Source organism: Carassius gibelio, chromosome A5 (assembly GCF_023724105.1).
Source record: "Carassius gibelio isolate Cgi1373 ecotype wild population from Czech Republic chromosome A5, carGib1.2-hapl.c, whole genome shotgun sequence".
In the NCBI taxonomy this organism is placed as follows: domain Eukaryota; kingdom Metazoa; phylum Chordata; class Actinopteri; order Cypriniformes; family Cyprinidae; genus Carassius; species Carassius gibelio.
In genome coordinates, this window is record NC_068375.1 from 32,166,874 (window position 1) to 32,191,071 (window position 24,198).

Sequence of the window (24,198 nt, forward strand, 5' to 3'; positions counted from 1 at the left end):
CCATTTCAAGTTAAGTCAAGTTGGCTCAGTTGTGTTGGCTTTTGTGTTCAACAGAAGAAAGAATCTCAAACAGGTTTGGAACTATTGGAGTGCAAGTTAATGACCGAATTTTCATTTTTTCCCCCAAGTTTCTCACATTTTGTTTCTGCATCATACAGTATCATGCTCTGTTGTTGTTGCAACTTTCTAACAAGAGTCTCACTTGATAATCTAATAATAAATGACAGTGCACATTCTTTGTTGTTTAGTAAAGATTTAGATTTTCAAATGTTTATATGTTTGTTTGACAATTAGGTTTACATTTTACAGAGGAAATATTACTGTACACATGGAGAACTTTACAATGCCATTGCTTTTGTAATATACTGCGTATATAACAACCTGCAGTTCATGTAGTGCAACCAAATTCAAAAGACACTTCATTATCAGGCAAAGGAATAGAGACCAGACACTTTAAAGGTAGTTGCATCCCTATCGGAGAGAGAGAGCAAGATTCTGTGACATCATGAAATTCAGCCGAGTCGCTTCACCATACACAGTCCATAAAGACTCTTCAATGACGTTAATGCCAGTTACTTTAAATACAAAACTCTGCTATTTGACTCAGCCCTTGTGCATTAGGACAATACATTTATAACTTAACATTAACAGTAATGCATTAAAAAATAAGAAGTTACATGAGCTTAAAACTAGTTTTCCACATCTACAAAGGCTTCTATTCATTAGAATATACTTTCATGCCTTGCTTCAAGGAGAGCTGGGGGAGGGTGGGCTGATAGATAATGTTTAACTCTGTATTTTTGCATATATAACATACTAAGGGAAAGAGGGTTTGCATACAATAAACATTCTGGAATAACTACAGCCGATTACTGCTTTTTAGAGACCTGAAACCAAGAGCGAATCTAATGAAGAAATGTCCAGGTCATAATTCACTGCAAAAGACGACAAAAGAATAAATTATATTTTGCATTAACAAAATGAAGCTTGATTTGAAAAAAAAAAAGAGCATATGCCAAAATATTGCCCAGATACAATGATTAAACAAAATAGTAATAATTTTTGTTTAAACAACATCCATGAATAAATACTACTATGATGATTTCTTGATGGTCAATTTAAATCTTAATGGACCTGAAAGTAGGCTTCACTTCTTTTTTTGCCAAGAATATTTTCTCAATGTCTTTCCTTAAACATTTTTGGGGAAAACAACCCAGAAATGTCTTAACAGATTAACCCTAACTTTCTTTATAACGAAAGAAAAAGACCAAACAACATAATATCAACAGCAGACTATGACCTCTGTGACCTCTGTGACACGGACATGGAATCATCCAATGACATCATGCAAAGGGAGATTTTGTTTGTTTGTTTTTTGTCCATTTGGAATAACATTTCACAAGATTCCATTGAGCCCGCCGACTTTCAGGAAAATCACTGCAACAATCTCCCTTTAAGAAAAAAAGTTCCCACGAGAGCTGGTTTGATAACTACTCATCTTTACTGTATGGCTTAATTCCAGTAGTACACACCGCAATGAGGAGCAGAGTGTTAGTGGAAGATGATAGGGAGAGCGGTTTGTTATGTGATGATTGGTTACTTCCAAGATGGAGTAAAATACCTTTTAGTGATCAGTCTGTCCTTTCTTCATCAATTAAAAAAAGCAACCCAAGACAAGGAATTGATCTTAATGAATAGATGAGTTTGACATGAAGACAGCATTAGAGCTGAAAAGCACGAGCAGAATAATGAGTATAATATAATGAGCAAAAAGAAATGTCTCCATGACATTAGGCTGATAATGCATTCTGGAAAGGGCTCTGTAGTGTATGTGAAGAGAAAGCAGGAACGGAGAGGCGTATCTCTGCAGGGACAGATCTCATCTAACATACCGCTGGCTCTACTAGCTAAAGCTGATTAACAGTGCTGGGTTTCCTCTTAAAGCTCGGTCCTCAAGTCCAGCAGAAGTTTAGTGCGCTGTGGATTTGAAAGCATTTGCCATACAAACAGGCAAAAGCCTCCTTTGTGTCTTGAGTTGAATGGCTTGCATTGCATTAGTATTGCTTTCCTGTTCCCTTCTTGTGGGAGTGAGACACGGAGACCTGAGACACAACGCTGAACTGTTTCTGCAGATCTTACATCTGAAAATCCACCACTGTATCTGCTGGAACTTTAAGAGGAGGTTTTGGGGTGTTTGTCAATGGATGGAAACAGTGCTTAGAAGCCAATAAAGAACAAGCCCAATTTAGTTTTGGAGTTATTCTGGATGTACAAATGGAGCCAAGTTTTTCTAAGCCTCCGCTTGACAGGTGTCGATGAAGCAGGGGTCAGAAGGATCCTGACTTGACAACATTAAATTGAGCTGGTTTAAAATTGATTGTGTAAGGCGTTTGGAGCTATTTTGGCTTCAAATGCTGACAAGGAAAAACACGACAATAAATACGGATCTTTAAGTAGTTCAAAAACAATTCTGTAGGTAATGTTGAATGTTTTTAATATACTTCTATGGTTGAGCTCCTCAGAGTCTCTACGTTTCACTGGAAACATTTAGCTCAGTTCCACGATTTTAAAAAGTTAGCATGTTTCTTCATTCACTTGCCATTTGGTGGACGAGACAAGAGAACAAATTAATTAAAACAAAATCTGCCTTAACTGAAGGCCAAAATGTCAACAAAGTAATCAATATGTCTCCTACTTCAACCTTTGTGTGGCCACTTACTATAGCTCAGCCACTGCCATTTTTGTAGATGTTCATGTTTGTAGATGGATGAGTTTGTATTGGTAGAAATAATAGGGTTATGAAAGCTCAAAGCCAGTGTTCATGCTGATTGCGTAGCGGAGTTTGTCTCTGAGGATGCTCTTCTTGCTGTAGTTAGGCAGCTTGAGAAGGTTGAAACAAGTGGAGGATGTAGGGAGGCGACCACCTGGTTCCTTCTTACGAATGGTGAAAAAGCCACGCAGAACACTGCCTAAAGTGTCGCCCGTGTCCTACATATGCAATCAAACACAAAAAAGAAAGATGAAACAACACAATCTTCGCAGGAGAATGTATGGAATGGTGATGGGGTGATGTCTAACCTGATCATCTGACACTTCCACACAACGGATGGAGAACGGGGGTTTGAGGTAGGCAAAACCAAGCAGAGGAGGTCTTGAACAGCTGGTGACAAACTGAGGAGTAATAAAGCCACTTTATAGATGGCAATAAACCTTGAAATAACACAAATAAAACCTTTGAGATTTGAGAAGTATTACCTTCAAGAACATGGCTCTCTCCTCAGGGGAAAAGTCACTGGAGAGAATGTCCCACAGCCAAAGAATGACTCTGTGGCTGCTATGAAAACCTCCGTAGTACACAGTGTGCTTCCTGCGAGACAGAAAAATCACATGCATCGTTCTGAGTAACTTTTTTAAGGCAATTCTTCACAGCATGTGATTATTAATGCTACATGTGGACATCTTTACAATTTCATTGCTGTCTGTGGGAAAGATTTGCACAATGGTTACTAAAGTGGTGAATTTTGTGCTTGTTTAGACTACTTTAGAATAGTGAAAGCCTTTAAAGATATTTTAACCTGTTAAATGTCACCCCGTCCCGTATACGGGACGCCTACGTTGACTATACTATATTACAATCAAATCTAATCTAATGTTGACAAACTATATATCGTTGAAAAGACTTCCAAATATATATTATACCAATATTTTTTGTTAAAAATTATGTAGGAAAAGTAATAGATGAATTTATGACAAGAGTGCACCCTCAGAAATCTACATTACAAAAGGAGCTTTGACCTTTGTTTAAAAAAAAGACTTCCTCGTTGCCTTTTTCTCTATCACATTTTAGAAATCATCAGAAGTTATATATCACTTGAAAACATAAAATCTCAAAATTCATCCTTCAAAACCCATTTTAAAATCAGACATTGCATTACCATGTAAATGGCACATCAAAATCATGTTACAAAATGTTTTCAGTCATGAATTATAAAAATTTAGGTTTGTATCATTCACATTCATCTCTATCTTCAAAAACGTGAGTGACAGTTATCAGGTTAATAAATCCGTCAGAAACAAAAGATAATTAAATTGAAAGCTAGGGAACAGAAATAATACATAGCTGGCTTTAAAGTGACCCTCAGAGGTTATTCAAATATATAACAATTTAAAGAATAGGAGTGTTGCAATATACTGTTCTGTACTGAAAACAACCATGATATTTACAGAAATTAAACATAGGTATCATTATGTTAATACTACACATATTATATCAATAAAATAAATGCAGTAATTGAGCGCCTATCTGGCTGAAACACCAACACAGTAGATGAGAGTATTGCACATTCAAAGATGCTGTTTTCATGTTTAAATATTTGAGGGACAGGATAGTGAAATACAAAAAAAAAAGCACAAGGTCCAGAGAGGATTTTTTTTAAAAGCTGAACATGATGCGTTTTCAGAGACACGAGCGCAATGGTCAAACAGATCCGTACAGTACATAAAGAAGCTAATGAAGCAATGCATTGGGATTTAAAAGCAATAGCCGCTTTTCCACTGTCGGGCCAGTGCGAGCCAGGGCTTCAAACGGGCCGGTCGGGGGCTAATAGCCTCGGGCCAGTAGCACCGTGGCCAGAATAGAGCTGCGTTTCCACAGTCGAGCCTGAAGCACCGCTACGCTTCACTAAAACCCGTTCTTAACACGCCTCTCAAGAACAATGTCATGCAACCCCATCATTTCACCAACAAAGAACAGTTATCAGAGAACTAAGAAATAAGTCACTGGAACTAGTGCTATCACAAAACGAACATGATAAAAGTGGCCATTTTTTGCATGCTTCGTTAAATATTTAAATTCAAAATTCATCAATGTTTTACTATAGTATAAGTGATACACTGATCATAATGAATTATCAGGACTCAAAATTAATCACACAGAAATAAAAACAAAATATATACAAACAAAAACCATTATCATATTTTTATGACACAGGCTACGTGTAGCTAAACTCTCGAGACGAGACTTATGACAGGTAATATAAGTTACTACATAAATACATGATTAGACAGAGAATAAGAAGCTGATGTCTGATTTATCCAAACGGTCATATTTACCATGTTTACTATGGTATTGTTAATGCCTAGCGTGCATAGTCTTTTGCATCGCTTATAAATATTTCTGCCTTGTATAGTGATTATAATCCACATCGGATCAAATTATTTCAAACACACGCTGCTGACTGAAGTGAGTTTTGAGCTCAACTTATTTTAAAAAGTCTTTTATGCTGGTGTTATAGCTGTTAGCTGTCTGAAATGATCCGCGGCGCTGACGCTCTCCAGACGCGGAGAAACTCTGTCTTTGTTCATAACCACTCCTCTAGACCCAGCTGCCCCTCTTTGGCCCAAGGTTTTCGTCGGGCCAAAAAACCCTGGCCATGGCCCCGAGGAAGCCCCAATGATGCACGAACAAGGCCTGGAAGTGACAGTGGAAACGTGACTGGCCATGGCACGGACTAGCACGCCCGCCTTTAGCCCAACAGTGGAAAAGCGGCTAATCTGTGTGAATGGCCCTAACTCCGATTTCCACCGATCAAAAAATGGAAAAAAGAAGACAACAATGCATAGTGTAGCAATGCTGCCACAAAAAAAAAAGAATGTCTTAAATGACAAACTAAAGTGAGACACTCTACAAACACCTAAAAAAGCTAGCTTGCCAGGATAAATTTGTTATTTTTGGGAGGATTCTTTTAATAGAATAAAAAAAATGTAACCGTTGTTAGACACCCTAGTCTTCAGGAAGTTATTTTCGTATATGCTTTTGTGGGAAGTCGTGGCCTAATGGTTAGAGGGTTGGACTCCCAATCGAAGGGTTGTGGGTTCTAGTCTCGGGCCGAACAGAATTGTGGGTGGGGGTAGTGCACGAACAGCTCTCTCCACCTTCAATACCACGACTTAGGTACCCTTGAGCAAGGCATCGAATCCCCAACTGCTCCCCGGGCAGCGTAGCATAAATGGTTGCTCAATGCTCGAGGTGTGTGATGACAGTGTGTGTGTGTGTGTGTTCACTGCTCTGTGTGTGTGCATTTCGGATGGGTTAAATTCTGTTATTTCTGTTAGTTAAATTCTAAATTCAGAGCACAAATTCTGAGTATGGGTCACCATACTTGGCTGAATGTCACTTCACTTTCACTAAATGTACTGTTACAAACTCTATCTCCACCAATATATAGCAATATAGCTAATCAATTTCTGTTCACTGAAGGTGTGATGCATCAAGATGCTTCCAGCCTTGTTGAATATATAGAGCAATGTAGATATGCAAAACCCTTCAAGGCCAGTGCTAAACTCTGCAGACTCACTTGAGATCATCCAGGTCTATCTCAGCGTTGTCTCCAGAGACAAGCCTCTGGACCTCAGGGGTGGAGAACATGTGGAGCCACTCTGGGTTGATGATGCTGCGGAAGCCCCTGATGAATGCGGCAGTCTGCTCCTTGATCTGGGTGTGCATGCGGAAATGGGCCATCAGGTGAATGTAGCTGATCCTGGAGGATGGTAACCAAAAAATAAATAAATAAATAATTTTATAAAAAAAAATTTTGTTCTTAAAGGTGGACAAAACATGAAGTGAAAAACATTAATTTGGCAAGTATTTGTCTGTGGTTGCAAATCCCTAATTGCTTTTTGAACTGCTCTGATTCCAATACCAATTTGTTTTTTCATCGGGTCATTTCTTCTTATTGTAATGCATTTGAATAAGAGGCAGCACTGCCATGAAAATTTTATTTACACTTGACCGAAGAGACAAAATGGACTCACTTATTTTCATTAGTGACAGGCATGGTCTTTCCACCAGGAATCAGCTCATGACAGACTAACTGTGTAGAGACAGAGAAAGGAAAGAGAATGAGGAAAGCAGATCCAACAAAAATGATTCAGCTGAAACAAAGTTTGCTTACCTGCCCCATCACATCTTCATCATAGGACAAAGTCAGACCAAGATCACTGACGTCCCCATCGTAACGCTGAAAAATCAAATCAATAAATGGTCATGGATATTACTATAAGATAAAAATGAATATGAAACTAATTATAATTTGGCATAGGATTTGGTTACTATGCTGCAACTGTTCACGCCAGACCAAAATGCTTTTTGTGGTATGAAACAGAGACGTTTAGACATTTTTGTAACATTTAAGCCATTGCATGTGAAATAAAATGGGTAATGTCAAATGCTTCTTTGTCAGATTTGTTGCATTAGACTTAATTTATTAGACCAAAATGTGTTTGGGGGTATAAAATGAAGGAGATTAGACATCACCAGAGAGAATTTGGGTATAACACAATGGTTCAAATCCTTCCAAATTCTGCACAAATGTTGTAATAGTAACACTGCCACTGACCTTAATGGAGGTGAGGTTTTTGTAGAACTCTGAGTCCAGAGAGGGCAGCTCATCTATGGAGCTGTAGAAGGTGCTGTGATGGTGACCTAGAACCTGACTGAGGAAAAAAGAGGCAAATGGCACATCCACCACAATGCCTTCATACATGGCCTTTCCAAGCATCTTTCCAACAAATTCAAACAACTGAAGATGGTTCTCATGGATGCTGGAGGTTGGGGAGGGATATAATCTCTCATTCCCACTGGTGGTCTGAAAGAAGAAAGGTAGGTCTTATGATTGTTTGGGTGAACTGCAGCCTTTAGCCTTTAAAGAGACCAGTGCATACCTTAAATAGATTGAGCGCTGGGTTGAAAACCTTCTTGATGATCTCTTCTAAGAACTCTTTAAACACACCGTCCTGGTCAATTCCAGCCTCATCCATGCCTAAATCATTCACAAACTTCACTCGGATCACACCCTTAATGGAGTTGACAGGTAGACGCCGCAGTTGATCATAACCATCCTATGGAGAGTAGGGAAAAAGAGAGATCATTAGTAGAAGTTTAAATTTATGCATATGGGAAACACTTTAATCAAAAGCATTCAACGTATACATTTTTATCAGTTTATCCATTCATTGGGAATCAAACCCATGACTTTTTGCACCACAATCTTCTGTTTGAGATACAAATTCTAATAGGCTTAAAACGCATTATTTATGTTCATTGTGTATATCAGTATTTGAGAATCACTGAAGAGCAATTACCTCCAACATGCGTGAGCGGCGAATAGTTATATGAGTCACATGGGGGGAGGCAGAGGTTGTTTCCACCAATCCTAGAGTCTCCTTCTCTTTTGTCACAATGTTCCGGAACAGCAGCACCCTCTGTGACAAAAGTGAATAATTTTGTGTTGAAAGATCAAATAAAGATGATTTTCATCTAAATAGGAATCCATGACCCATGAACATTAATAATCTCCTGTGATGAGTCCGATTCTCACATTTTTGTGCGGGATGACATGCGGAATGTACTGAAGTAGCAGCTGTGCTCTTTTTTTGCCTTTCTCCAGCTCTTGAAACAACAGGCTGGGCTTCAGGTCCCTGTATTACACAAGCAGAGATAGAAAAGAAATGAGACTTGATTTTGTATTTTGTAAGCAGAGGCATTTATCTTTCCCCTATATTAGGATAACGATCAGCCATTTGCTTTTGAATTGACCTAGCTCCAACTATAAAGTAAAACCAGAAAGTAATTTGGCTAAGATATATAAATGTGAGGTTGACACACTTGCGGAGCCAGTGATCTTCAGGCGTGAATCTCCTGCGACAGTCCCGCTCATACAGAACCATCAGCCAGCCGTGAACACTGTGGAATAAGTCCAGCTTCTCTCCTTTGGCATTCTCTGAAACAAATGAATGGCCACACATAGAGAGCAAATTATCACTGCCTCCATACACAGATGGTTCAAAACAACTGTGGTTTATCTAAACGAAGCTGCAAGAAGAGAACAAGGCTGGAGAAAATAATGCATACACATAAAAAAGCCCCTTGTTGCAAAAATAAACAAAAGGGCTAAATAATACCTGCTCACCTAAAATACCATCCCATATCATCTTGTACACAAATGTGTTGAGGAATGAGGAGATGGTAACAAGCTCTTCTATTTTAAAAGAAATCTGTTCCTCATACACCTCTATGTCGTCCAGAATCCTGTAATATATATATCACAAAAAAAAAGAAAACATGCAAATTCACTGTAATTTGTAATATATTACTTCAATTTTTAAAACAATTCTTTACTCACACTGTTAGCCTGATAAATTAATTTGTAGTGAAATGGATAAATAAACATGCATGCATACACATATACATTTTTTTTTTTTAATACAATACAAACAAATGCAAAATAGAAGCATCGTCACCAGTGGACTATTCAACACTTACGTGATGAGATGTCTGGAGCAGTCACAGAATAGCATCAGCATGGCCAGAAGCTGTTTGGACTCTTCTGTGTCATTGTTAAGACACTCCATGAAGAGTCTGAGTCCCCCCTGAGGGCCAAGCTCACAGATAAATGCCCACAGCTTAGGCAGCAGCTCATCCAGATATGTCAGTCCTGGAGGCGGAGTTTAATTTGAAACCATAAAATCAAGATTAACAAGAATAGTAAACAAATATATTATGACATCCAATATTTAAAGGACCAAGATTTTCTGTAGTTGTTTCACTGAAAAGCTAACCTACAAACAACAAATATTCCGGAAAAACAATTTATACAAGTATAAACATTTTGTCCAGGTTCAGGATAAAACATTACTGAAGTGTTTGCTTGTGTGAATGTGGTTTAGACTTCATAAGTGGTTTCTTTAAAAAGCATGTACCTGTGAGAATCTGCAGGCGGATCTGTGTGAGCGTGGTGAGGGCCGTCTGATACAGCACACAAATACTGCACACCTTCTGAACCTCAGTCGAGTCCACACGCTTCCCTCCGACAGGTTTCAGGATGTTCCGCACAGATGCGGACTTCTGGAACGCCCGCTTGAACAGATCTAAACGTGATGAGAGGTTTACATTGAAAACAGGATGAATAGAGACCCGATGGCTTGAAAGACAGTACTGCGGTTTGCTTCGTATCCTTCGTATCGTAGCACTTAAAACAGACTCCGAGACAGCAGTGTGGCATTATTTACGCCAACCTTTTTGACTCCGATTTTTAAAGACAATATTTGAAGGCTCCTCAAGAGATTTCTAATACTACTGCTATTGTTTACAGAAACCAGGACAGACAATATATTACAATGTATATATTTGTAAATAATTTCCATAACCACAATTTTTTACATTGGTTTACATTTTTTATCACCAATGTATATGACTACTCTAGTTTGTGATTACAGGGTTTTTGATTTGTATATACTTTTTTTTTAGACAGTTTGTGTGCAAACATCTAGCAATTGTTCTATAAGTCCTGTAAAAATAGAAATGTTTAGGAACTTTATAGTATAAGATGGGTGTTTCTCACTTTTGACAGGCAGATTATTCTGTAATGAGCTTGGTTGAGGAGGGGAAGGTTGAGTGGGATCTTGAGTTTCGAGCTTTTTGCTGAGAACATCACAAAAAAGAGTGCAGATGACTGGAACTCCCCACAGACACTGTAACTGCTTTGTTACCAACGGCATAGACTCATTAAGCCTGAAAAGATCGCAAAGAAAGACACAAACAAGAGAGTGAAAGAAAAAGAATGCTCAACAGGAAACAACAGAGAAAGTATAATCAACTGCTGTATTCTGTCGATATAACACTGACATACCCATAGTCAACAGTCTGGGAGAACCAGCCCAACACTGGGTGCCAATGCGTGAGATTGGATTTCTTCTGAAACACATATCGCTGGCAGTATGACAACATATCTGTCAGATCCTTTACAAAGTGACCTGCTTCCTGCTCTAGAACTTTTACATTAAAGTATCCCAGCTGAATGAGGTTACCTGGAGACAAAACATAGAGAGACAATGAGATAAAATGATCTAGGAATTATAAACGAACTATGAAAATGGTCCAGCAGTGCAGTTAACATCTGTTCACCAGTCCACCATCACTGTTCTGCAAATCAAATACACACTCCAAGAAGTGTCTGCATACAGCGCACATGCTTACCCAGTAAGCACAGAGTGTGGCTTCCCTCCAGACAAACACAGATATCCAAACATTGCTCCTCTCGACTTAAAAACAAGACAAACTTGCGGAAAAGTTCATGGGTCTGGATGGTGACCACACACTGCAAAAGATCACAAATTCAGACAGGTGAAATCATATTTTCACAATATTTGTTTTGAATTTGTAAGACACGTGTGCAAAATAGGGGGTTATTATCCTTTCCAACTGTGTTTGTTTCTTACATCTGGAGTGAGCGTGTTGAGGTGCGAGATGAATGCTGGAACAGACATGATGTGGAGAAGGAAAGACCTCAGCAGGTTGTCTGAGAAATGTGCAGCGATAACAGGCCTGAAACACACCAGGATCAAGAACACATCACACTATCGGTCACTTGACAGAAACAGAGCTCCTGATGTAATCAGACTGTGTGATGTCTCAAAGAACAAAGCCAGTTCTCATGGCAACCGACCTGAGTGACAGCGTAAAAATGGCCGTGAGTGTTCCTTTGGAAAGGGAAGGTCTGGATCTTGCCAATCCATTTGTAAGTAGAATCTGCAAACAGCAAAGATGCTTATTATGTAAAACATTTCAAGCTCAAACTTGAAGTTCAGGTTAGGTTTGTTCAAACTAGAGCATTCAATCAGTTAAAAATTAGAATCAAATAACATGATTTACTAAATAGTTGTTTAAAATAATTGCAAATGTATCTCTTCGGATTCATCTGGGAGCTTTTCACATCAAACAATAAACACTTTTTAAAAATGTTCTTGAAAGAAGTCACAGCATTAGCCAGATACTAAGATTCATTCAAATTATATACTACCAGCCTGTGACGAGATTCTGATTGGCTGTTTGGGTGAGAAGTACCTGAAGAACAGAGTAGAAGCCCTTCTGATTGAGATGTCCCATGATGTTCTCACAAATTCTGTTTAAAGCAGGCTTGAGGGCCTCTCCTTAAGAAAAAAAGAGGAAAATTCTAGTAGGGTTCTATGTATTTTAGCCTGCAAATCATCTCAACAGCTCTGAATAGATGTGACACAAACCCTTCCCTCGGATGATTTTCCATGTCGATGTGTCAGTGAAGGTTATCAGCATTGTCAGGTACAGCGTCACCAATTTATTCTCTTGCAGTATGTCAGGCTGCAGAGAGAAACGGAAAGCAGGAAATAAACATTCTTCCAGAATGACTAAATCACCGAATGAACAAATTACTGAAAGACTCAGAACTAAAAGAATACACCAGTATGGCACAAAGTAATTCAAAAGATATTCAACAAACAGATCAGATGTGTATTAACCAACACTAAACACCTTCAGTTTCTTCAGAAATTCACAAGAGACCCAGAGCACATCTTTGATCTGTTTCAGCCAGGGGATGGTGAGATCTTTTGAAAGGGCCAGGGATACATACCATACCTAGAAAAATAATAGCTTGTCACAACAATGCATTCTTGCAGAACTATTAGAACATCAGATAAAGTATGTTTTAGTCATTGCTTGGTTAAAAACTTACTTTAGGTTCATTTTCGACATCCATGCTACTTAGTATGATTCGACACAGCTTCTCAAACCTCTATGTAAGAGAGAGAGAGAAAAAAAAACAATGCCATCAATAATAATAATACACAACATCCACAAAAAGTGTAAATGTTCACCTTATTAACAAATCCTATAAAAATCTTAATATTTTATGTGATGCTCACCAACTTATCATCCTTGCTAAATATAAATAACAATTTCCTAGTGATTTTGAAGATGGATAATGCATTTCTTTTCGCTGAACCTGCATCGCTGACTGTAAAGAAGTCATCAACCTCTTTCCTGAAACGGAAAATCAAAAAGTGATAAATCTGTGTCAGAAATACCCACTACGCTAAATACAGCACATAGCTATATTATAAAAAAATGTAAATATGAAAATACAAATTTAATTTAAAATGTTAATAAAACTATAATAGTATATTAAATAATCTGTCTAAATTAACACTGGCTCAAACAAATAGCTCGTTTTTGAAAACAGTGTTTAGGGGTGCTCCGATCGTTAATGCGCATCTCGTCAGTAAAGCCGGTTCTCTAATCAGCCGTTAATTCCATCAGGTGCATGATTTCACATAGAGCAGCTGTTACTACAGAGAGCCGTTGTTAACTGAGAAGATGCGCCAAAAAACGCTGAAAATGAAGTGGATTTGCGCATCTTCTCTATTAACAACGGCTCTGTGTAGTAACAGCTGCTCTATGTGAAATCACACACCTGATGGAATTAACGGCTGATTAGAGAACCGGTGTTCTGTCGATTTGTCCTACGCTGTCAGATTTTCCTACCTCCCACCAAAACAGTGGGTAGTACAGTTCCACAACGAAAATTCTACTGTAAAGTTATGGTTTATTAATGTCTACACCTACCACAACCCTAATCATACCCTTACAGTACTGCAAATACAGTAATTATGTGTTATATTCGCGGTTGTAGCTAAAAGGGATACAGTTACAGGAAACCAACAATAAATATTATTTTCTACCAATTAGATTGCGTTTTTATTAAAGTCTACACCTACCCCAGCCCTAAACCTACCCTTACAGTAATCCAGATACATTAAATATCGTTGTTTAGCATAAGACAAAGGACGCGATATTGATGTGCGCGTGCGCGTGCGCAGTAAACCCACGTAGGAAAATCTGACAGGGTAGGATAAAAGGTCAGGACACCGGCTTTACTGACGAGATGCGCATTAACGATCGGCCGATCGTGATTGGAGCACCCCCAATAATGTTAACATTAAATAAAATTTGTGCAAATTACAGCAAGTATTTTAATTTTCCTGTGTTGTTTCATTCCTAATTTTTACTTTTTTTTTTTTTTATCTCTGGCCAACAGAGTTAGCAAAGACCTATGATAATCTAGAATGGTTTGACTATCGTAGAGAATGGCTCATTTTAGTCCAAACCTGATTTCTCTTTGCAGCCTGCAACGGCAGAGGAATCTTCTGACTAGAGCCTGGATTTGTGTGGCAGCTCTCTCTTTCTCCTTATAACCTTTCCTTTCCTCCCGTGCGACCCTGGCTTTATCCAGGAACTGGGATTTGGATATTTGGGTAGCAGTGAACATGTTTCACTCCAAACTGTGGGTTAAACGTTAGAAAAAGTGACAAAAATTGACATCACACCTGAGAGCAAACACAAAGACAGATGCAATGCATGCAAGTACAAAAAACTAGGTTCAAAATGATTTTCAAACCATATTAAATAAAGTAAGAAAATGAATGCATCTCATTTACAATCTCAAATCTATCTACCATAAACACACACACAAATTACCTTTTTCTAATGTAGTGATTGCTAATACTTCTGCTTCCACAGGTCACATGAATAATATCACATATTCACACTTGTTGTTCTGGAGGTCCATTGGACTATACAGACAGAAGAGTAATGTTCTGTTATTTATGTTAGAAAATGAATAGCTCTTCTATAAGACAGCACAAATTATCCATTGATTTAGGCACATAAGTCAAGTTTTAGTATTTAAGTTACTAAAGAAATTTTATAAATAAAAGGAATATTATACTTTACACAGTTTTTGACAGTTTTAGACACATCAACAGATCACAAAGCATAAAGTGAAGACGATAAGTATCTGAAAGCATTATCAGACCAAAACAGAGCAGTCTTTATCATTTACTCAAAATAAAGAGGTGACACTTCGATTACACGACAGGATGAGCACTCTAAACATCTGGTGTACATTTGTAGAAAACTTAAACTACAATAAAAAACTGTGAATTGTGAATTCATTGTACCTGCAGAGACAATAACATTCACACTCGCTAACGTTACTCTGCTAGCAAACACTAACACAGTCGAAGCATTCAGCGAGCTGGTAACGCTTGAGAATGTTGTCACTTGAAAACTGTGTTTCAAATGAAAAGTAAAGAAAGTCTTTAGGGTATACACAAAGATTTCGTTTACCAGAGCGTTTGAGAATAAATGGAAAACTGATGTAAACAAAAGAGCGACCAAGACACCGCAGCTCTAATCCATTAACGGTGTAACCTCCTAATCCTTCCGGAGCAACATTTTTTGTTATGACAAACCGCATTCACACAAGAAATATGGCTCGTACTTTTTATTCATCGTAGTACATTGATATCGTTTCATTGTTGAAACGGTATTACACCTAGCTATTTTAAACTGGTTAATTTGAGATTTGGGACAGCATTAATATTTTGTACTACGTGGAACTATTTGTGATACAGCTTGTCATTTGTTGATGTTCACCAACAATAATAAAATAAATAAAAACAATAAAAAGTAATTATTTGTTAATAATTTAAAACGTGCATGTGACCTAATGTCAACACAAAATCAGAAACAAAGTTCGTTGTATGAATCCGTTTTGTTAAATATAGTACCCCCAGCACTCAAAAAAATAAGTATATAATTACAATCACAGGAAGTGAGAAAATGAAATGAAATGATAGGACATTAGACCATTAGACAGGTGGAGTCACTGGAATGAAAAGCGCGATCACGTATTTGACCCGAGAGCCTCTAAGCGCGCGACCTAAAGCCTCGTGCACGATTCCGGGTTGCGACCGGAAGTGATCTAATTCCATACCTGTTCCAAGAGGCCCGAAATAATCGGGGGATTTCTATGGTAAATAATGACATTTGTCTGTTATTTTTTCTAATTTATATACTTCTAACGGTGTATATTTTAAGTACGATTTATCGCGGGGTGTAGTTAGCTTTTTTTGTAAGTTCTTGTTTATTTCCTTAAAGCAATTGAGAAAACAAGATGGTGTGCTAGTTTAGCGCTTCAGCTCTTGTAACTTAGTTATACGTTTCTTATGAGTAACTATTATTTTTTTTTCGTATTTAGTTACGAATCATATATACATATATAAATATATATATAGGAATAAAATGAGCTAAATCTACTGGCTTTGTCAAAAACGTCATAGCAGGTTTTGATGTGACGTCATTAAAACAATCTCATTGTGCTGTATGAACGGGTTACTCATTGCATGAGCGATTAGTTATCAGTATTTTATGTTTTACAATCTAGCAATTTGTCAATGTGTTGCATTTAAGAGAATTTAAAGCTGCAGTCGGTAACTTTTGACGCTCTAGCGTCTTCTCTCTGGTGAAGTATGATCAGTGGTGTCAAAAGTATTGGCATTCATTACTCAAGTAGAAGTATAGATACTAGGGTTTAAAAAGACTTTTGTATAAGTTGAAGTATCAACTCAAGCTTTTTACTCAAGTAAAAGTGTAAAAGTACTGGTTTAAAAAACTACTTAAAGTATAAAAGTAAAAGTAATGTAAGGGAAAAAATGCCATTAAGAACAAAAGCTTGGGCCGTGCCACAGGGGCCTATTGTGCACTACCCCACCTCCTAAAAAAAAACATTTTTCTAAAGGCCATAATGACTATAATGTTATATTAAAATGTTCATGTTGAAAAATTTGGGATGCACTATAGGCTACCTTTTTCAGCCGCATATATGCCCATTGAAAATGAACGCATTTTAGTACAATGCAAATACATTAAAGTACTAGAGATATGATGACTAGTTGCCAGTAAGTATTGTTATGGTGCAAAAAGTCAAACTTCAGAGGCATGTCATCAATAACCTTTAATGGAATGTAAATGTACATCCAAGCTTAGCTGCAGGAATCTGCGAGGGCAATGGACAAGAACAGTGGTGCAGGCTTAGTAACAATTACTCTTGTATCGTTGTCTATTTACAATAAACATTATAGTGCTGTCAAAATGAATGATCAATCCAAGTGAGTAATCAAAACTAAAAATAACTCATAATCCTGATACCTTCTTGATTGATAGCTTCTTGTATTCGGTACATACGTCTGCTATGTCCAGTGTGGGAGGGGCAACGAGTTACAAAGTCGGTATAGCCTACTTATCACAACATTGTCAATCGCGTCATCAATCGCAAACCATAATTTATTAAAACGTCTCGCTACCGAACTACCTACAGTAGCTTAATTTGCGGAGGAAGAAGAGAAAGTACTCATTTGGTAAATGAGCCAGTGAGAAATAATAACTTTTAAGTAAGGTCCAGTGCCTTTTCGATACTTTTATAATGGTACCGGTGCCTAAACCAATACTTTAAAAAAAAGAACCACAAAAAAAAACTATGGATAACATTACAGAACATTACAAATATTTAAAATAAATCCATAACTTTCACCTTGGATGCTCTCATTTTCCAAGATGTGCCTCCCTTAATCTAAGGCTAAAAAATGTCATTTACAATCTGGGTCATTATTTAATACAAAAGCACACATAATGTTTCTACTGTATCTCTGTCACTCACTCTGATATTTAGTTAAGATGAGTGCTGTCTGTCACTGTCTTAAATCAGTTCTGTGAATTACTGTATGGTCATTCTTTATAAAGTAGCTACAATGTCGTTTTTAAAATACAGTACTGTGCAAAAGTCTTATGGAAAAGAAAAAAATTGTATTTTCACCCCAAAAAAGGGTTTTAAGCCAGTTATTTATATCTTTTGCTGCAGTGTGTCAGTAGGAAATATCAGTTTGCCATTAATTTTAATAATAATCTAGTGCGATTTTGAATGCACAAGCAGTTTGACAACTGATTTTTTCTACTGACACACTACAGCAAAATATATAAATAGCCGAACACCATTCTTTTAAGTGAAAATACTAACATGCCTGACGTTTGCACAGTAGTGTATGTATAAAGTACGTATGATTAAATTAAGTATATTTAATTAAGTGTAATTAAAGTATGTGTTCGTTGTGTTAAGGGCTAGATTGTCGCTGGAGGAAACGGCTGTGGTGTGATGAGCTGTGACAAGCGAAAACTTTACATTAGATGAGAAAGCGACTGCTTCTTCGTGACCTTTTGTAAACCGTATTTATGACAAAAAACTGCACAGATACGGACATTCTAACAATCTATCGATAAACACACACCTTGTGTCCTCTGTCTCTGTTTGAGCTCACTCTGCTCCGCCGCGGTCTGCGGATTGAAGAGCGCGCTGAAAGACGGTGAGGAGACCGGTCTGACGCCGGTTTCATATGAAATTTAAGCGAACTGACTCTGAGGCGATCGGATACCGGTTCCATACCCAACCCTACTTTTAAGAAATATATTTTTTGATAAACAAACCCAAAACTGGCTATGTCCTTGCTGGAGTGTGATGTGATCTGTGTCATGTGCAGGTGCGATGGATCGCCTACAAACCAATAGGGTGTCGGAATGGTATATGTTTATACTTCTCATCCAACCACAATCCAATTCACTCCATCCGGATGGCGCGATTTATCTGGATAGGTTTTTTTTTTTTTTTTTTTAATGATGACAAGCCAGAAGGAAAACGAGCCGAAATGAAATAGCAGTAACGAAGCTATTTTTTTTTTTAAATGTAAGGAGTAGAAAGTACAGATATTTGCGTGAAAATGTAAGGAGTAGAAGTAAAAAGTCGGCTGAAAAATAATTACTCGAGTAAAGTATAGATACCCCAAATTTCTACTTAAGTACAATAACGAAGTATTTGTACTTCGTTACTTGACACCTCTGAGTATGATGGACTTTACCAATCGATTAGTCCACTTAAAGCTGCGGTAGGTAACTTTTGACGCTCTAGCGGTTAATAAACAGAACTGCTTGCGTCTTGCGGAAGAACATCGTAGCCGGAACTACTTCAATCGTTTATGTCTATGAAGAATCACAAAGGTACTGGGTTACTCCGCCGCGGTATCCCCGAAGCAATCTAAAATAGTACGAATATAAACACTTATGTGCACCCTAGTGATTCAGGACAAGCTAAAAATACGGTTTGGAAAACTGATTCATGGTGTACTCGCTTATTATATACATTTTTCTACATTTTGAACACAAACAAAGTTACGGACTGCAGCTCTGATTGGTTGTTTCTTAACGGGAGCGGATGAATTTCTGCAAATGGCAATAGGAGCACTGGGAGGAGCCAGAGGAGCTTGATTTTTTTTCACAGATTATCTGTCTCATATTCTACTGTCAGGACATAATGACAGGTTTAACAAATATGTAAAAAATATATTTTTACAAAAGTTACCTACTGCAGCTTTAAGAGACTTAAACTCCTTTTTCAACTCAAGTGCATATTTTTTTAAATCTTTGATGTTTAGAACAAACTTTTATTTATTATCTGAAGGAAATGTACCATTTACCCTCTCTGTGTTCATAATACTGAAAATTATAGAGTGATGTGTGTGTATTTGCAAAAAAAGTTGCATATACTGTTAATCCTCTGAGAGAAACTAAACATATGATGTATTTTGAGTGTCCTGTGATTTCAAACCATTTATGTCACCATGTGTGATTTTCAGGAAGAGATGTCAGGAGAAAGTGTGGTGAGCTCGGCTGTGCCGGCAGCTACAACACGGACCACCTCCTTCAAGGGGTCCAGTCCCAGTTCCAAATATGTGAAGCTGAATGTTGGGGGAGCACTGTACTACACCACCATGCAGACCCTGACCAAGCAGGATACAATGCTGAAGGCCATGTTCAGTGGCCGTATGGAGGTCCTTACAGATAGTGAAGGTAGATGTACTGTAATAGCTACTGAAGAAGCATTCATGTAATAATATGAACCATATGAATACAAATGTGTGCTTCTGCAGTGCCCAAGTCAGACTTTTCACCTATGATCTTTCTCCAGGCTGGATTCTGATTGACAGGTGTGGGAAGCACTTTGGGACCATTCTGAACTACCTGAGAGACGGAGTCGTCCCGTTACCTGAGAGCCGGAGGGAGACTGAGGAGTTACTGGCCGAGGCAAAGTATTACCTGGTGCAGGGCCTGGTGGATGAGTGTCAGGCTGCATTACAGGTAGAGTACATTCAAACGGATAGTTCACCCAAAAATGAAAATTCTGTCATCATTTAGTTCTCGTTCCTAACCCATTTTTGTTCATCTTTAAAATGAAAATGATTTTATGAAACCTGAGAGATTTATATTGCTCCATTTATTAGGAGTCTATTAATCAAATGACTATTTCAAGTATCAATGCAGTAACAATTGAAAAAATTAAAGTGTTTTTTTTTTATTGTTGTGAATGTCCCAACTGGGGTACAGGATTTACAATTTTCAGAGAATTCAGTTATAAATGTTTGTGTTGTATTTTGGTTGCATTTGTGAGTTAATGAAAATGTAAATGGTTGTGTAAAATAGGCTTAAAGGTTAAGTTCACCCAATAATCAAAATTTTGTCATTAATAACTCACCCTCTTGTCGTTCCAAACCCGTTGAGACCTCCGTTCATCTTCGGGACACAGTTTAAGATATTTAAGATTTAGTCCGAGAGCTCTCAGTCCCTCCATTCAAACTGTGCGCACGGTATACTTTCCATGTCCAGAAAGGTAAGAAAAACATCATCAAAGTAGTCCATTTGACATCATAGAGTCAGTTAGAATTTTTTGAAGCATCGAAAATACATTTTGGTCGAAAAATAACAAAAACTGACTTTATTCAGCATTGTCTTCTCTTCCAGGTCTGTTGTGAGATTTGAAAACACAGCAGTTTGTGATATCCGGTTCGCGAACGAATCATTCGATGTAACCGGATCTTCTTGAACCAGTTCACCAAATCAAACTTAATTGTTTAAAACGGTTCACGTCTCCAATACACATTAATCCACAAATGACTTAAGCTGTTACATTTTTTAATGTGGCTGACACTCCCTCTGAGTTCAAACAAACCAATATCCCGGAGTAATTCATTTACTCAAACAGTACACTGACTGAACTGCTGTGAAGAGAGAACTGAAGATGAACACTGAGCTGAGCCAGATAACGAACAATAGACTGACTCGTTCACGAGTGAAGAACCGTTTCTGTCAGACGCGTCCGATTCGAGAACCCAGGAGCTGATGATACTGCGCATGTGTGATTCAGCGTGAAGCAGACCCACACAGAGCGTCTAAACCAAACCGTTTTTTTTGGTGATTGATTCTGAACTGATTCTGTGCTAATGTTATGAGCGTGGGTAAACCGAAGGCTTGAATCAAGGGCAATAATCGCAAATTACGCCATTACGTTGAGAGCAAAAGAACCGGTGAACCGTTTTGTTCAACCGGTTTATTGAATCGAACTGTCCGAAAGAACTACTGGTGATCCAAAAACCGATGCAACCGGTTCTTCGCTCGTTGCACTCGAGTCAGTCTATTGTTCATTATCTGACTCGGCTCGGTGTTCATCTTCAGTTCTCTCTTCACAGCAGTTCAGTCAGTGTACTGTTTGAGTGCATGTATTACTCTGGGATATTGGTTTGTTTTAATTCAGAAGGAGTGTCAGCCACATAAAAAAAGTTAACAGCTTAAGTCATTTGTTGATTAATGCTTATTGGAGACGTGAACCATTTTAAACGATTCAGTTCGATTTGGTGAACTGGTTCAAGAAGATCCGGTTACATTGAATGATTCGTTCGCAAACCGGATATCACAAACTGCTGTGTTTTGAAATCTCACAACAGACCCGGAAGAGAAGACAATGCTGAATAAAATCATAGTTTTTGTTATTTTTGGACCAAAATGTATTTTCGATGCTTCAAAAAATTCTAACCGACCCTCTGATGTCACATGGACTACTTTGATGATGTTTGTTTTTCTTACCTTTCTGGACATGGACAGTATATCATACACACAGCTTCAATGGAGGGACGGAGAGCTCTCAAACTAAATCTAAAATATCTTAAACTGTGTTCTGAAGATGAACGGAGGTCTCACGGGTTTGGAACGACATGAGGGTGAGTTATTATATATATATATATAAATTTAGACTTACTTTCTACACTTCTGATTTACAAATGTTTTCAGAACAAAGATGCATACGAACCATTCTGTAAAGTCCCACTGGTGACATCATCTAAGGAGGAACAGAGGCTCATTGCCACTGCTAATAAGGTACAAATGCTTTATCATGTAAATTATAAAAAATAGAATTTGCTTTCACCGAGAACAGAACCTTGACTTGTCTTTCTGTTTATTTGCAGCCTACAGTCAAACTGCTGTACAACAGGAGCAACAATAAATATTCATATACAAGGTAAATATGCTTATAAGATATTGGTTGCTGGGAAGCTTACTGTTAAGCTTCTTCCTGATCAATGTACTCTTTCTCTTTGTAGCAACTCTGATGATAATATGTTGAAGAACATTGAGCTGTTTGACAAGCTGTCTCTGAGGTTCAATGGCCGAGTGCTCTTTATCAAGGATGTGATTGGTGATGAGATTTGTTGCTGGTCCTTTTACGGCCAGGGCAGGAAGATTGCAGAGGTGTGCTGCACGTCAATAGTCTACGCTACTGAGAAGAAGCAGACAAAGGTAAAGGGTGACCTGTCTGTCACATGTTTAAACTCCATACAGTCTAGCATCTCATTTTCTAAACATTAAATCTCTTTATTTCTGGGCTTCTGAGGTCTTAAAATGTAGTAATTTGCCCTTTTACAAATGAAGCAGAAAGTGTTATTCACAATATTAAATGTTTCATGCACTGCAAAAACTCTTTGTCCGAAATGCTTCTAAGTTGATATCACACACTTTTTCATTTCCTCCCTCCGTCACAGGTTGAGTTCCCAGAGGCTCGCATCTATGAAGAGACCCTCAACATCTTGCTCTATGAGTCTCAAGATGGCCGCGGACCTGACAATGCACTGCTGGAGGCCACAGGTGGCGCTGCTGGTCGTTCCCACCACATCGATGAGGACGAAGAGAGGGAGCGCATTGAAAGAGTGCGGAGGATCCATATCAAGCGCCCTGATGACCGCACGCACCACCATCAGTGACTACAGTTTCCCCCTTTTTTTAAGTGCCTTAACAACTACCAGCGCTTCAGTCACACCCCTCTATTTGCACACAGACACGTCAGTTAAGTTTATCCCGAGTCTGCTTCCTAAAAGAGAAACGAAAGCTCACAGAATTGCCAGTATTGATAATGTTATATGAACATTGCATATAGGGCAATGCAGCATTGACCTCAAATCTCAGTTGTGAACTTTTGGGGACCTCACTAAAAAGATACTATAAAGGTGTAAATGTGAACCGAAGTGCACAACAGATGGTTAGTTTTACTGCATTCATGACAGTTCCCTGAACACGTTGCACTATTTGCTAATCAAAAATCAAATTTCAATGAAGATATCAAGTCGATCAGCTAAATTGTCATTTAATTGTAGTTTTTAGGCTGCTAATGGATATTTTTCCAATTTGTCAGCCGTAGTAGTTGATGTTATTTACCATATTTTTCTGTTTCAGTCAAGACGGGTTCCTTGTGCCTTAATACTGTTTTGAGAGATTTTGTTGTTGTTGTGTATTGTGTGATAGATATTGGATTTTTGTGGCTTTTGAGTTAAGTTTATCCCTCTTTTCTTGTATATTTTGTTTGCTTTGTCGTTTTGAACTCAAGTGTTGGAACTGGGATTTCACAGTGCTGATAGTGAGATCTGATTTGAGATTCAAGTGAGTGTGGTTTAACAGTCAAGTGATCAGTGAAGGAGCATATTATCATTGCCTTATGAGAAGCATTCAATCCATAACTCCCCTGTTTTTACACGTATTAGAGAAGAGAGTCATACAAATTATTAATCAGTCAATTTTCATATTATTATGCGTGTGCAAAGCATTTATGCAAGCTGTCACTTGATTGTATGTGCTGATTTTTTTGAGAGGTCTATGTGAGTTTGGCCAGTAGAGGGCAGTACAGTGTTATGGTGTTTTCACTCGTACATGAGGAGGCACTTTTAGATGATCAAAGCCAGTAATTGTGAAGTTTTATATCCCTTTTTAGCTACAATCTCTAAAAAAGATGATGCTATTAAATAACTTTCCACTGCACTGTATTAAATTCCATCAATTTAATTACCCTTCTGGATTTTGTAAGTGATCACACACAAGTAAAGAAACTGAGATGTAGTCAGAAGTGTTTGGATGTATATCAGTAATTGAGAAATGGACACCAAGTATGAGAGTGTAATCAGAGACTGGACCACATCAGAGAAGCTCCAGGAAGAACCAGAGTACAGGCTCTCCTCTGCTGCAGAGTGTAGCAGCACAGATGGTTTGTGATCATTAGTTTTATTAAAAGTGTATTTAAAAATGAAATCTGTAATACTGTAGAGAAGTTTGTACAGACGTGC

The 24,198-nt window shown here is 38.0% G+C and overlaps 2 protein-coding genes across 3 annotated transcripts; one reads left to right on the plus strand and one right to left on the minus strand.

Annotated features, from left to right (window-relative positions):
• Positions 1 to 449: 449 nt before the first annotated feature.
• LOC128013178 (ubiquitin-protein ligase E3B-like) lies at positions 450 to 15,405 on the minus strand. 2 transcript variants are annotated; one of them, XM_052595946.1, is made up of 27 exons: positions 15,002 to 15,405; positions 14,351 to 14,445; positions 13,981 to 14,154; positions 12,739 to 12,856; positions 12,549 to 12,608; positions 12,347 to 12,451; positions 12,079 to 12,175; positions 11,903 to 11,988; positions 11,505 to 11,587; positions 11,278 to 11,383; positions 11,036 to 11,156; positions 10,689 to 10,866; positions 10,401 to 10,570; positions 9,760 to 9,927; positions 9,323 to 9,494; positions 8,970 to 9,088; positions 8,666 to 8,780; positions 8,379 to 8,478; positions 8,143 to 8,262; positions 7,723 to 7,899; positions 7,398 to 7,646; positions 6,954 to 7,019; positions 6,814 to 6,872; positions 6,357 to 6,539; positions 3,256 to 3,367; positions 3,079 to 3,171; positions 450 to 2,988 (listed from the first exon to the last, which is right to left on the minus strand). In XM_052595946.1, the coding sequence occupies exons 3-27, from the start codon at positions 14,139 to 14,141 to the stop codon at positions 2,797 to 2,799; spliced, it is 3,210 nt and encodes a 1,069-aa protein (XP_052451906.1). In that variant the 5' UTR covers positions 14,142 to 14,154; positions 14,351 to 14,445; positions 15,002 to 15,405; the 3' UTR covers positions 450 to 2,796. The 2 variants fall into 2 exon arrangements, with proteins under 2 accessions (XP_052451906.1, XP_052451915.1); XM_052595955.1 differs by lacking the exon at positions 15,002 to 15,405 and adding an exon at positions 14,833 to 14,897.
• Positions 15,406 to 15,536: 131 nt separating this feature from the next.
• On the plus strand, positions 15,537 to 24,158 carry kctd10 (potassium channel tetramerization domain containing 10). The gene is made up of 7 exons (XM_052596054.1): positions 15,537 to 15,689; positions 19,396 to 19,609; positions 19,728 to 19,897; positions 21,881 to 21,967; positions 22,057 to 22,109; positions 22,192 to 22,387; positions 22,630 to 24,158. Exons 1-7 carry the CDS (start codon positions 15,687 to 15,689, stop codon positions 22,846 to 22,848), a joined length of 942 nt encoding a protein of 313 aa, XP_052452014.1. The 5' UTR covers positions 15,537 to 15,686; the 3' UTR covers positions 22,849 to 24,158.
• The last annotated feature ends 40 nt before the right edge of the window (positions 24,159 to 24,198 follow it).

What these genes read in the sequence shown, in the direction of transcription:
- kctd10 (XM_052596054.1), top strand. An exon ending in GGTCCTTACAGATAGTGAAG is followed by an intron (nt 19,610 to 19,727) that starts GTAGATGTACTG and finishes ATCTTTCTCCAG; the next exon opens with GCTGGATTCTGATTGACAGG. An exon ending in CTGAGAAGAAGCAGACAAAG is followed by an intron (nt 22,388 to 22,629) that starts GTAAAGGGTGAC and finishes CCTCCGTCACAG; the next exon opens with GTTGAGTTCCCAGAGGCTCG.
- LOC128013178 (XM_052595946.1), bottom strand. Translation starts at nt 14,141, where the DNA reads ATGTTCACTGCTACCCAAATATCCAAATCCCAGTTCCTGGATAAAGCC. An exon ending in GAAAATCATCCGAGGGAAGG is followed by an intron (nt 11,989 to 12,078) that starts GTTTGTGTCACA and finishes TTTTTTCTTAAG; the next exon opens with GAGAGGCCCTCAAGCCTGCT. An exon ending in GAATAATCTGCCTGTCAAAA is followed by an intron (nt 9,928 to 10,400) that starts GTGAGAAACACC and finishes CATCACGTTTAG; the next exon opens with ATCTGTTCAAGCGGGCGTTC.